We start from the raw sequence: 14,630 nt of genomic DNA on the forward strand, positions 1-14,630 counted from the left end.
ATATTCATCATACTGTAGCTGTTGCATTACAGAGAGAGCAACCACATGTAGAGAGTGTAATATGAAAGGGTAATTATCTGAGAACTTCCATGTCCTGCCCCCAGCACCCTTTTTGCCCAGCCTGTCCTCTTCCCTGAGTGCCTGTATCGCAGCCTGCTGTGAGGCTGCCTGCTGAGAAGGTCACCCTCCCTGCAGCTATGGATTACACAGGTGCGCACAGCCAGGCAGAATACGATATTGCCCTTTAGGGGAGGTCTGAGGCCTGGGCTGGCAGAGACGAGCCCTCTGGATCTTCTTGACCCCGCCGGGACCAGCCAGTCTGATTATGTAGCTACTTCTAGTCAAGTGGTGAAAGGTTAGGGTAGAGAGGAGCACCATTTCAAGAACATATGAAGATGTAAAGTCATTGGATTGAAGACGATGATTCTAATCTCTCTATATTATTTGTCTATTATCTGTCCATCGTGGTGCAGGTGGGCTTGACTGCTGCGTACTGTATGCTCACCACCAAAGTGTGTGAAAAGAAAGAAACCTTCAGGGATAAGAACAGCATTGATGGGCCAACAACAGCCTGAGATGAGTCACAACACTCTCAGTCGGCACAAGAGGGAATCTAATCCCGTAGTCTTCATCAGGTGATATCAAAGAGCCTTCAAAAGAGCATTCTTCCCCCTGTTTTCTAGCCTGAATTCAAAGGGAGGGGATGACACCAAAATGGTGCAATAAGGGTCAGTTTTCCTTTGAGTGGACAGTAGCCATTTGACAACGGCTCTTTCTGGAGTCATGCCACTGTTTAGAGGTCAGAAGAGACAAAACAATATAGGCGCGCACATACACACAGACACACTTGGCAGATCCTGTTGTCCTTTGCCGGCTGGGCTCTCCGTGCTGTGACCTTAATTTGTTCTGCCTTGAGTATGAGTGTCGGCCAGGCAGCTTAAGGGAACAAACTGACAGGATGTGTGAGCATTATGTACATGTGGGATTAAGCATATGTGGGAGAAAGACAAAGATAGAAAAACAAGGTAAAGACTGAGACAAAGAAGGAGTGTACGTATAGGTGTGCATGTGGTGTGAGTGTGTGATTCTCAGGTGAGCATGGTTCTATGTTCACAGGTTTAAGCAGAGGAGACGGTAAGGGGAAAAGCCAAGGCTGAAAGCACTGAACGGCAGGTCTACCAATAAAAGCAAAAGAACACAAGCTGTCTCCCTGTCGGCTAATCCTCTAATGAAGATTTGTGGCAGTGGCTGGCTGGTGATTATTGGCCCAGCACAGAGACACAAAAAACTTCAGTGCTTCTGTAAATACAATCTCTCACATTTACGCAAGCCATCACGGGTACAAATGAGAAAATTTAGAATGGAGGCAGAAACTGTTGTACAATGTATATGGGCTAGCTACTGCTGTGCTCCAGACACACTGTCATACCCCTGATGCCGCTTTAATAATCCCATTACAAGCCCAAACATTAACCAACATTATTCAGATGTGAAGAATGCAGTGTGAAGTCTCTTATGTTTATGCTGTTATTCCTGTTTCATCAGGCCAACTGCACCGGTCTCGACTAATTTTATGGAAAATGCTTGCTTCCATTCTTCCTCTTTGCCTCCTATTTGTTACATTTCATTAGTGCTCTTTTGAACCACATTGCCAGCCACTGTCTGAGTTTCAGTGTTAGCTGAGAGCTGTGCCGAAGCAGGAGTTCATCCATCCGTGTATCAGACTGCTACTGCAATAGGAGACACTGACAGTGGGGGATTGAAAATGCAGTCCAGGCTACAATCTCCCCACTTGGATCTTCATATAACACAAGCACAAAAACCGCTCTGCTAAATGTACATTAGAACTGACCTTGAAGGAAACCAAGAGCCTAAAATACAACGTGTGCCAAACACAAGCAATAAGATACAAACAAACATAGTAACATACTGTAAATGGATGAACTCAGATACCACATTACCCCTGTGTCCCTTACAGCCTTCTAATCCACACCTCTGGCACCTCACCCTCCTGATCCTCCCTTTCTCCTTCCCCCGCTCCCCCCAGGCAGGTGCAGGGAGCTGTGGTGCAGGTCCTGGCAGAGCCCCTTATCCTCTCTCTCTCTCTCTCTCTCTCTCTCTCTCTCTCTCTCTCCGAGGGGTAGGGCCACTTGTTCAGGGAAGAACTTGTGCGGAGACAGGTGTGCCTACCAGACGCCTGCAATAAGCCCTGCACCACACAGATCCCATAACTACCTGCTAGTGAGGCTTCCCCGACTCTCACCCAACTTGAACTATAACTTTTCCAAAGAACCCTTCTGCTAGCTGTATAGCTACAGTAGCTGTCAATGGGCAACATGACACAGAGAGCAGGTCTGTGCCAAAACTACAGCCACATTTTATCACAATGCTTTTCTGCATCCCATCAGCCACTATACACACCATTAAAACATATTAGATACAGATTTAGTCTTCAGGGGAAGGAGTGGAGATTTAGGCTATTTTGAGCTGTTCATGTAACATTAAGGATTAGAAGCAAGCTCAAGACTTCTTGGAAGCAAAAGCAAGTACTATTCATTCAGTCTGTGCGCCTGGCTAACCCTGTGGTAGTAAGGTGAGAGCTTGTTTGGATGGATAGAGTCACAGAGTGAGGAGATGTTCTTGTGGCAATGACTAAAATTCACGCAGGGCTGTAGGGCAACATTCCCAACAGTGTGTCAGATATACTGTTCACATTTCCCCTTTGTATGAGTCAGCTCAATGCATTGCTGTTGGAAGGAAGCATGTATTCCTCCCCGTATGCCAGCTAACCAAAGGATCGTCACCCCCACTCCATACCCAGTCTCTCATCTTGCTGTTAGCTCATTTCCTCTCTGCCTTTATCCCTTCAATGCTCCCTTAAGTCTCTCTCCTCCTACACTGCTTACTCAATCCTGCTCTGCCATTCTTTGGTTGCTTCATCAACTTCTTCCTCCTCCTCCTCCTCCTCCTCCTCCCCTTTAGCTTACTCCTCTAGCCATGCCCCTATGAATTGACCTTGCTGGATCTCAAGGAGAATTGATTTCTCTTTTGGTCTTTGTTTGAAACTCTATCTCAACAGCACTCAGAGGAATTCCTTCTTCCCTCCAGAGCTGGATGGAGCTAATTCTCTTTCACTTTCACTTTTCACTCCATTTTATCTGCCTGCCTTTCTTTCTTTCTTTCTTTCTCTCTCTCTCTCTCTCTCTCTCTCTCTCTCTCTCTCTCTCTCTCTCTCGCTCTCTCTCTCCCCCCCTCCTCTTCTACCCCTCTTCTCTTCTGAGCACATAGAGCAGGCATGATTAATGCAACATCCATCAACGCCAAACATTAGCTTTGCTCAGCCTTTTTATGCTATGCCGGCATTTAAGAAAAAAAAGATAAAGAATAAAAGTGGTCAAGCATGGGTGCTTTGTAGCTCATATGTTTTTTCATATCTCTACAGTGCACCTGCACGACATGTGCAAACCTGATTATGTCTGTATACATTGTTGGTCTCTGGTCTATATTTGAGTCTGTATTTGAGTAATATTTTAGTACCAATGCTTGTATAAAATGCGGGAGTATAAATTCAGCCTTTTTAACATAGTTATGTCACTGCAATGTAACTCTCTAAAATGCCTTTCTGTTATAGTGAGATGAAGGAAAGATGTTTTTGCACACGTAAGTACAATGCAAGCATTTAATAATAAAGCCAGACTTATCTCTAGACTTTCATCAGGGCAAATGTTTGACATAAGGTAACCCTACACCTGTGGCAAAACGGTGCACCTGATATGTCAAGGAAGTACACATGGGAAATAGAGTTTAACTTATTTGTAGTTCACAAGATGTAAATGCATATGAAGTCTTAAAGAACACTGTCACAATACATGAACATTAACAAACAAAAGGCAATTGACAATCGAGATGTCAATAAAATACATCAGAATTAAAATGTAAGGAAAGTAGATGACAATAAATATATTTAGGATAAAGGCAACAGTTCCTCTTTGAAAACACTAGAGAGCTGTAGCGTAAAGAATCATCTGTGCCTCTTTCCACATTGTGATCAGAGTGACTGTTGAAGCATACAGAACATTTTCCAGGCTTCAACTCCCAGGTGTCTTGTAGCCCCAGGATTCCCAGTAAGTAGTGAGCGGGCTGCCTTGGTGAATGCACTAATGTGACACCATAATCACGCACAGGTGCATTTTTTGTGCTTCACAGAGCAACAGCAGCAGGCTGCTTGTGGTAGCAGGTGCCAGCACTGGTGTGTGTTGCGTAAACTGTACATTTTATTTGAGTGTATGCAAGTACGGCATCATGTTTACATTCCTTGTGTGTTTTGAGTAAGAAAAGACCTCATCACTCTAATTCACAAAATGAAACCATGTACGCTTTTGCTCCGTTCTGGCCTTTACTTTTAGTGAATGGTTTCTGACAGAGGGCACTGCAGTGAGGCCAATGAAGCAGTGGGAGTCAGAGCAGAACAGACACCTCCACCTCCCTCTGCTCTGCAGTGTTACACACACTGATGGGTCACACACACACACACACACACACACACACACACACACACACACAGATGCACTCCCAGACACAATGGGTTGCCTTCCCACCAGTCCAATAACAGGCCTATTCATTAAAGTCTCTTACAGACGGTATTGACAACCTGCTGACACACAGCCACTCCAGCATAAACAAATGGAGCAATAGAGCAGGAAAAAGGAGGGAGGGCAAGAAGGGAAGAGACTTGTTATAGTGGCTTTTGGACTGAGAAGTCCACTCCACAAACCAGGAGTGAGCAAGACCTAGAGAGAGAAGAGAGAGTGCTGCCACTTCCACCCACCCACATACATAGACCCACATCTTCTCCCACAGACACACACACACACACACACACACACACACACACACACACACACACAGTACAGTCTACCTTCTGATGAGTGTCACATTAATCTTGCATCCTAGGTCACTCCTGAGATATGTGGCCTATTCTAATTACTAAGTTGGGAATATGTTTTCCTCAATGAGTGTCGTGCCACATAGAAGAGCTATTGAAAGGTGAACTGCATGGTTCAAGTGCAATGATCTATTTCATCGCACAGCACTATGTCACAGCCATCTCACCACTTGCCAGAAGAAAAATATTTCCACTGAATGGAAAGGGGATATTCTGCAAAACAACATAGTGAAATTTGAAGCCAGTGGGCCCCGTTGCTAGAAAAAATATAAAGGTTGCACTTAAGTTTTAACTTAAATAAGATTGATTTAGGAAGATTTAGTATTCACAGGTTATGAAAGTTTATATATCAGTGTTTCTAAAGCATTAAGATATAGCCATGCAAAAAAGCCATGCATAGTTTGTTTCACTGCAGAATTCTTAAGTTTCCGCTGCACAAAAGCGTTCCAGTTATATCTCGGATTTGCAAAGAAGGCTAATGGAACAAACTGTGCCATGCATACCAAATATCTGGCTCATTAAGGAGTTATAATTACTGTGTCACTTTGACATAAGCAAAGAGAACAGAGCAGTCATGGAGAAAATGGGGGGAAAATTGCTGATGTGCTCAAAGACGCATTCTCCGGTGTCTCTTTGAGCTGACCTGTGGAACCAGGTGAGTGTGTGCAGGCTGTTAGAGGAAGGGGGGTGGAGAGCTCGGTGAATGGAATGAGCAATAGCTATGCAGACAGGTCAACACAGAGACAGATTTTATGAAGACAGATGAGCCCAGAGTGGGCACACAAACACATAGACAAAGAGACAGATAGACTGCATGGCCCTGAGCTCATGGGGTCAGCTCTGACTCAAACAGACAAGACAGATGAGACAAAAAAACAACATCCAAACATAAAATTATCATGACTGAGACTCCCCCTAAAAACTTTGAGATGAGGCTAACTAAGTGGAATGTCCCAGGAATGCTTGTCAGGCCGTCATCATGGAGCATGTTAGGTGCCAGTGAGAGGATGTGATAAACATTTCTTATCTAAAGGCGGATTCCATACTAGGAGCTCCCTCCAGGCATCAGCAAGGAGGATTTTTTAGACAACATGGCGGCTGATCACAATGACACCACAGTCAATCGAGAGGCTCAACGGGAGCCCGGTGATCATGTTCTCTATTAGCTTGCCATTGGTCTCCCGCTGCTTGGCTTTGTTCTCTGCCCAGATAACACACACAGGTTTTAATACACAAACTCCCAGTATCAGTAGCCAGCAGCCCCATACTGTATACCCCTAACTTGGTGCAGAGCCCATGTCAGGCAGGCAGCTAAGCTGGCTGCCCGTGGCTTTGTTTAGAGCTCACTGTACGGCACAATCACACATCTATTGCCATTATCAGCATCAGGACTGTCATCTCTATCACAGCAGCCAAAGACCTCTGCCAGGGGCCTGGTTTGCCTATGAAGCTAGTTATCATGGACTTGTGAACACAACGTCAAGGACAGAGCTGCACTGGGAAACGTTTGCTCAAGGTCATAGAAAACAAAAGCTAGGAATAGACGAATAGCCAAACAGACACAGCTGCTAATGTGGTGATAGGGTTTACACAGGCATACTCACACCGTACACATATTGCATTTCATTATCACTTTGTTTTTAGTTATATATATATTTTTCAGAGATATGTTATCACAAATGTGCAGATTTATATCAGCGAGCTGAATCCAGAAATTTGCTGATTGGGGGTCCACATCAGCCAGCATCAAAATTGTAAAGGTCATTACAATGACATTACCCTTTTCAGAGGAGGAAAGCCAGAAATGTCAAATCACTCAGCAGCCACATCATCACGCAAATGGAGCAGAATGTTAGGCACTGGAAAATCTCAATGTTCAAACAGAAATAATGGAAGATGCCTATAAGTGACAACTTAATGAGGAGAAGTCTAGGTCAGCTTTTTTGGCAGGTGTGAAGGGAGAAGATTTTATGGACCATTACACGTGGTGAAAAACACACACATATTCAGTATATTCGAGCTACAGTACATTATCGCTGTTTAAACGCCGTTCAGCCTGCTGTAAAAAATCAGCCGTACCTAGAATGAGCTTATACGGACAGCATTCAGTGTTCCTGCAAAGGCAGAATTAATGGTACTGCATAACAGAAGTCACATTCCATGTTTTATTACTCTCACCAATGTAATGCTAAACAGTTAAAATAGACACACTGTAATAACTACCCTCAGCTCAAACCATTGCTTTTATAAGCAAGTCTACCTACGGTTTGTTATCATGAGACAGCTGTAGTTGAGGGCACGTCATGGCCAAATATAATTTACAGTAGCTGCTACCATCTGCACCCTGATCAAAACAGTGCTTGTCTAATTGCTAGATGAAGCTCAAGTCAGGTAACTTTTCCCTTTTGACCAGCGGCAGAAACTGGAAATGTAGCCAAAAACAGACCATGACCATGTAAAACAAACAAAAGAAAAATTTGAGAGTCGTTCTGAGACATTTACTTTACTTACTCGCTTGGAGCCCTTAGCTCACGGGAATACCTACCCTTAACGTGCACACTTCAAACTTGCACACATCAGTCTACATGACTCCCTATAATCATTAGAGATGTCTCTTTGAAAAACATGCCTGCCGGGAGAGCAGAGGAGCAGGGCTGCTCCTGAATCAGCCCAGGCATGCGTTAAAACAAAGTGGCCTCTCCGGCAGAGAATGTAGCAACACACACACATCAGACACACACACACACACACACACACACACACACACACACACACACACACACACACACACACTTAAAACAAATGCACACAAAACAGCCTCACACAGTCTCACAGACATAAACAAATTAGAAGACTCTAGAACACTTTCACAAGCTGAAAGGCACTGCATTGCTTATTAAACACGCAGATACACGTTCTGCCTATCCTAACCACACAGCAGCAAACCCAGGATCGGTCATACCACTGGACTTACAGTGGCAAGCTCCCATCCTCTGTATGAATACAAGCTGACTATGTAGGGCACAGAGACCACACAGAATCCCCTCTCTCAGACATGGCCACTATGAGACCAGAATACTAAAGAAGAACGTGCAGGCTGACTCAGAACAGAACAAACCTGTATAATACAGTAACTAAAAGCTATATTGTTGCTGCAAACTGAAGGCTGAATCGTTTGTGGTTTTCTTTTTTTTTAAATGCCATTTGTGTGATGACCTGTCTGCTCATCATTGGTTAGCAAGGTTATAAGGAAAGGTTAGGTAGAAACTGTAATAAATCCCCCATAAAATATATACTTAATGAATTATGTTGTATGAATTAGCATTTCATCACTTATCAGTAGATATGATAGCATCTTTGTCACTTCACCTTTTCTGCCAGGACATGAGAATGGTGGAGCCTGGTCACATGACCAAACAGTCCATAATGATACAGTCCAGCTCCAAACACTTTGACCTTCCCTGTCATCACTCACACCTGCCATATTAATGGCACACTATTATCGTAATTACAAGCAGTAACTATGATTTAAAGGTTCATCCCAGAGCTCAGTATTGACAGACACAGTCTGTGTGGAATGGAAACCAAGCAGAGCACACTATTAATAAAGAGCTACTGGTGGCCACGTTTAAGTAGGGATTAGTGATCTAACAACATGACTAACCTCTCCAAAATCCCATACACCAAAAAGCGACAACTCACCCAAAATCATGATGTGCGTTGCCTTTGGTGTCCCTGGGTTTACAAGTGCTCCCTCACTGCCCCTGTCTCGCCTGCTTTCGCCAAGGGACAATGGCTCCAAAATCTCTTTTTCAGAGTTCCTCTCCACTCTCCAGAAAGAAGCAACTCAGAGAGGCAGCGCTAGATGTGAGGAGAGACTGCTGCTGCTGCACATGCCTTCCCTTGCGCCTGCCCTCTCCAGGTGAAAAGCTGAGTGTGTGTACATGAGAGAGAGAAAGAGAGAGAGCGTGCAAGTGTGTGTGTGTGTGTGTGTGTGTGTGTGTGTGTGTGTGTGTGTTTTTTTGTGTGTGTGTGTGTGTGTGTGTGTGTGTATGTGTGTGGAGGAGGAGGTCCAGCGTTTCTGCAGTTGTGGCTCAGGTGAGCCTGAGGACAGTATGGAGGGGGTTAGTAGCAGAGGAGAGAGAGAGAGAGAGAGAGAGAGAGAGAGAGAGAGAGAGAGAAGAGGGGAGTCAGAGAGAGGAGGGGGAGCCTAAAGTGTGACAGCCAATCACAGGGGGAGGCTACAGAGCCAAGATCTTCTTCTCCACAACAGTCAGGAGGAATTGCAGTGGTATCCAACTAACAGCTGACAAGCATTTTCTTCTTTATTGTTTCATTTCACAGGGAGCTTCAGAAGGGAAGGTCTTCAATGCATTGTAAAGTCGGTGCCTGCTTTGGTCTGTCTCAGTAAAACACACACTCCCTTTCCCACTCTGGCTTTCTCTCTCTGTCTCTGCATCTTGTTTTTAGGATTGGTTATAACCTAAAGGCACCTTACATGCCTCTGCTCTGATTGGTGGCAGCCTCGACCAATGGAAACAGTAGCAGACACTTGTCATCATGCAGAGTGAAAGTCATGAAGAAGAGACAGAGCTTGACAGAAAATGCTGTCTCCGTCAACCACTGTTTCTCCCTTTTATTACCCATACTCTTGTCACCCATCTCCCCCTTATGGAGAGCTTGACTGTCAAATCTGTTTATTGTGTTTGTTGTTTAACCCCCCGCCCCCCCTCTCTCAGTACTTTGACTCCATGTGTATAAGGACTTGTTAATGGATTAACCTTTTATCTGTGTGGCTCTGTCCTTTTTCCTTTTTCTCCCTCCATCTCTCATTAACCTGCCCATGCAAGGTTACGCATTTTATCAACCACTGTGTTTTCGTCAAAGCGATGGAATTTAGACTGGGATCGGAGTGGGAGGGGTGGCAAGCAAAAAGGAGAGATGAAATAGAAAGCGACAGAGCGGAGGAAGCAGAAGAAGGAGGGGCAGACATTAAACTAAATACAAACTGACAGAGGGATGAGGAGACGTGGAGTGACAAGAAGAGACGACTGGGATGATGGGATACAGAAACAAAGACAGAGTCAGACACAGGAGAAGGGCTGCAGAGAATTAAACTGTGGACCAAAGCAATGCAGCCACTAATTGAAGAGGAGCTTCACAGCCAGCTCCTTATGGTCCACTTCCTCCACACCAAGAAACCACTCAAACAATGCCTGCTGTCATGTCCGAGCCCGACTCTCTCTCTCTTCAGTTTCCCTTGTGAAGAGGCAAGATAGCCAGAGAGAGACTTTTGAGAATCACACAGCAGCCATGATGTTATTGAGAAGCTCAGTGCTTAAGAGAAGGCTTAACAAAGCTGTCAAAAAATTAATCCCCTTGGGCGGGCATGCTTGCAAACACACAGATATAAACACGTGAGCCTGGGGCGACAGAAAATGCTGCCTGATGTTCATATGGCTTCCTCTTGTCCTGCTCTGTCCTCTTTTTCTTCTCTATCTCTACACGCCCCCCCCCCTTCTTACGCTCTCAGGCTGAGGCTGTGAGTCACAGGGTGTTGGAGTGAATACTAAGGAGGCTGGCTGACACCTCCAATACATCTCTGCACAGCAGCACACATTTTAGCCACTGTATGTAAACCTTGGTAGACTTAAGGGTCACAAACACCCACACAAATTCTTACAGAATGTAAATTTGGATAAATTTCACTGACTAAAAGCTGTTGCTGTTAAGGAACATATGGTGGCTCTTAACAAAGAAAAAAAAAACAAACAAAAAAAATCCTACCATTTTCACAACCACCACCAAGATCTAATACCTGCAGCAGTATTAACAATAAGCAGTTATACACAGAGAATAATGAACTCACAGATGTGGAACAAACATTGTATAGTGCAAAAGGACAAAAACACAGATTAGAAAAGGAATTTGAGCCTGTGGCTCCTTAGATCAAACACATAAACACACATAGTCTGCAGGAAATGGACTGAGCGCTGCGAATATTACTTTTTGAAAATGGGACACAGCTAGAACAATAGTTATCATCAATACAGCTATGCGTGCAACTCCTTCCATGAGCATTTGTGTGTGTGTGTGTGTGTGTGTGTGTGTGTGTGTGTTTGTGTGTGCATGTGCGTGTGCATGTGCGTGTGTGTGTGTGTGTGTGTGTGTGTGTGTGTCAGCAAAAGAGCTAAGATAGGGTTTCCTCATTAGTTGTGTTGGTATCAATAATTCAGAGCCGGTCCTTGTTGGCGTTCAATGGGCCGAGTACTAATGTGCTGTCGGGCCAACGGGGGCCCAGGGCCCAGCGCCACTTTAATGGATGTCATGATGAGAGGGTGAAATCGGAGCATGGAGATCCTGTATCATCCATAGGTAAGAAGAGGGAGGGAGGACAGGGCAGAGGAGAGAAGTGAGAAGACAGTGGTGGGTCAACGGCCACTGGGGAGAGGACAGATGGCATTATTGGACAGGTACATGAGCATAGGGCTGATGGAGAGATACAGGAAGAGAAGGATGGAAAGAAGGGAGGATACTGGGTTAGGGCCCTCCGTTTGCCATTGGCTCCAGATCATTCATTCTGAAGATGATTTGCTGACCTCTATCACTTTGGATGGGCGGGCATCATGGGACGCATGTTAAGTAGCCACTAGCGGTATATTTTAAATGAATAATGAACATTATTTCATTTGCAATCCACTTTACTTGCTTAAGGTACTTCACTCACAAATGCCTCTTCAAAAGTGAGGGGAGAAATGGAATGGAAAAGGAACTGTCCCCCTTCAAACCCTTGATTTACTATAATTATATATTCATATATGTTGAACTGTATGATTGATTAAAACAAATGTTCCATTTTTGCATGTTCAGCTGACCTGCTGTGCTCTGTAGGGGTGTTGAAATTTAACATTGCATTGATGCATCGCGATTCTGCATCCATGCAGCGACAGACCATAATCGATTATTGCCTAATGATGTTACTTGTTGATTTTCAGGTCTCTGTTTTTTTGTTTTTTGCCTTTTGTCTGTTGTCTGCTGTGTTCAGACTCTGCTACATTCAGGAAGTGTCTTTTTCATGAGCAGATACAATAAAAACGGGAGTTCATATATATCGGACTGCTTTAATTTGTTGATGAAAACCATGTGTGGCAATACATGATGCATGGTGATATTGAATCGATTCGAATCGATGACAGGATAATCGTAATCAAATTGAATCGTGCGACACCAGTGAAGATTCACACCCCTACTGCTCTGACCAAAACATTATGTTGGTTACATCAGCAGTTAATTGTAATTCATTAAGCAGAAGTGTAGCAATTGAGAACTATTTATATTTTCCATATAAAGTACAAACTTACATAATTATTATGTTTTGTGTTAGGAGTTCTTTTTTTCAGTCATGTCAAATAGGTCCAGTGTGTGTGTGTTGTGTGCATATCTGCATGATGATAAATATATGGTGGCCCTGAGGTGAAAAACAGAACACTGGACAATCAATATCAAACTACAAAGGACTGACAGTTCAGCCAGGATCATTTTGATTGAAGGCAAGTTCCCAAAACGTTTTCCCACAAACGTACACACACACACACACACACACACACACACACACACACACACACACACACACACACACACACACACACACACACACACACGCTCATGGTGAAGCCAACAGAGAGAGGAATCAATATTCTGGAAACCATTGCTGTGCCTGGATGGTGATTAGTAGTTAACCTATGCTGCCCTCTACTGGTGTAAACCTGTCAACACAGGATTGATTCCAGCTTTAGCGACCCTGGTACTAGACAGCAGCCTAGAAAACGATCCCTAAACTGTAAACTGATAGGCTAATATATTCCCAGAGTCATGTCAACATACACAGGGGTAAATAAGGGAACCAAACAGACATGAGGCACAGCTGGTAGAGTAGTGATGGCCTGTCAGACTGAATCAGAAATACCTTACTCATGCAGAAAACTATCTGTACAACAGACTTGACAAAGCTGCTGAGGCCAGTACTATCCTTACTGGAACTGTTTTTATGGGAAGAATGGTGAATGCTGAGTGCAGCAGGTCAAATGTGAAAGGAAAGACTGCTGAGGATAAAGGACTAATAAGGACTCAGTCTGCTGATGACCAACAACAGCCTGTGAGAGATTTATCACATCTGAGGGATCATCAAACTCCTCCATTCATATAAAGCTATGATCAGTCTTCCTCATTCTTTCCTGCAGAGGAAAAGCACAGTAAATCTACACTTACTGAAATCTGCCAGACAGACAGACTGTAACTCACTTCCTCACAACAGCTCAAATGCATTGTCAAACTGCAACTTCTGTTGATCATAAATTCTAGTCATATTTCATGAGCCCGGGTCCGCAGGCATTATGAGACTTTCCAGAAACATTAGTTCAGCCTTTTTTCTTCTTCTAGGGTTTGCTTGCATGGTGTCATGAAAAGGATTTCTGTTGATACAGAGTCCGCACCTAGGTCATAAATCATGCTTTGGGTGTCTCCTGGCACTGTGGTGGTGAATTTAGAGGCTGGCCATGAAGGTCAAAGGGGAGGGGCCGAGGCAAGCACCAGGCATCAACATACTTGCACTTCCAGTCCTAATGTGAGAAAGCATTTAGTAAAGCTACCAGACAATAAATCACAGCTTATTAGACTATGAAATCTTAGGTAGCTTTAAGATGCATGTCAGGGCACACACGCTATCTAAGGGCTTTATTAAAGCTGCGGGAGGCAGAATTAAAAATAAACCCGCCAGAATATGAAGTAGAGTGAGACCTCTTCTAGAAGCTCGCCCTCTCCCCTCTCTGTCTAGCCCAGGAGTGGCAAACCTGTGGCTCTTGAGCCGTATGCGGCTCTTTGCCTGCTCCTGTGAGGCTCTTACTGTGTGGCTGGGGGCTGTCTAATTGGTTGATTGTTGTTTTTAACTTTTCTGAAACATACAGTATTTCAGATAAGTAAAAAAAAACACATTTGAATGCATCTGCCAATACATTTGCCAATTATTTTAAAATGGAAAATAATGCAGCAGAGTTTTGAGGACAGATTCTGCAACCTGAGGAAAAACAGCGGCCACAGATCACCTTCCTCGTTAACCCTTTCACTGCTGAATCCGATTGTTTGAAAGCCCCTTTAGTGACAAATGAGTGAGAGAGTTGCTTCGAGTGGCCACAACCGAGTTCAAGCAAGACCTGAAAAGGATTGTGGATAACAAAGACTGTCAGGTTTCTCACTGAGTCAATCTAAGTGAAACTATGAAAACTGCTATGTATTATGACTGTCATCAGATCTGGAAGACACTGTTGCTGTTGTAGTGTGGACGTGCATGTGTTGTGTGGCTTTTTGCTATGGTGCGTTTTTTTTGTGGCTCTTTATACCTAACTGGTTGGCCACCCCTGGTCTAGCCTCTCCAATCATACAAGCACGGGCATGCAGCGGCTTCATACAGTAATATTTACGAGTAATAATTAATTTCATCCAGACGGCATGCCATCATAAAGCATGAACTTGAATTAGTCGCAGACGTAAGCTAGGGTTAGCAGAAGGCTAAACTTCCGGCTCGTCTACCGCGTTTATGTTTCCTGTCAAACTGCATGTCTTTGTTAGGATGGCAGCAGTAGGCGGTGCCGCAGCTTTGACCTCTGGTCCTCGTTGCAGGCTTATGCTG

At 44.1% G+C, this 14,630-nt stretch overlaps 1 protein-coding gene across 2 annotated transcripts in view; it reads right to left on the reverse strand.

The window, feature by feature from the left end:
* The window catches only part of znf385a (zinc finger protein 385A), a 61,152-nt gene that overhangs the window by 44,443 nt on the left and 2,079 nt on the right, over nucleotides 1-14,630 (reverse strand). The window contains exon 1 of one of the 2 annotated variants that reach the window (XM_031283799.2): nucleotides 8,648-9,377. The exons of the other annotated variant lie outside the window; for it this stretch is intronic. Within the exon in view, the coding sequence (XP_031139659.1) occupies nucleotides 8,648-8,657 (10 nt within the window). The 5' untranslated portion in view covers nucleotides 8,658-9,377. Of the gene's footprint in view, nucleotides 1-8,647; nucleotides 9,378-14,630 lie in introns of those variants that run through there. 2 annotated transcript variants of the gene reach the window in all.

This window comes from Sander lucioperca, chromosome 12 (assembly GCF_008315115.2).
Source record: "Sander lucioperca isolate FBNREF2018 chromosome 12, SLUC_FBN_1.2, whole genome shotgun sequence".
NCBI lineage: Eukaryota > Metazoa > Chordata > Actinopteri > Perciformes > Percidae > Sander > Sander lucioperca.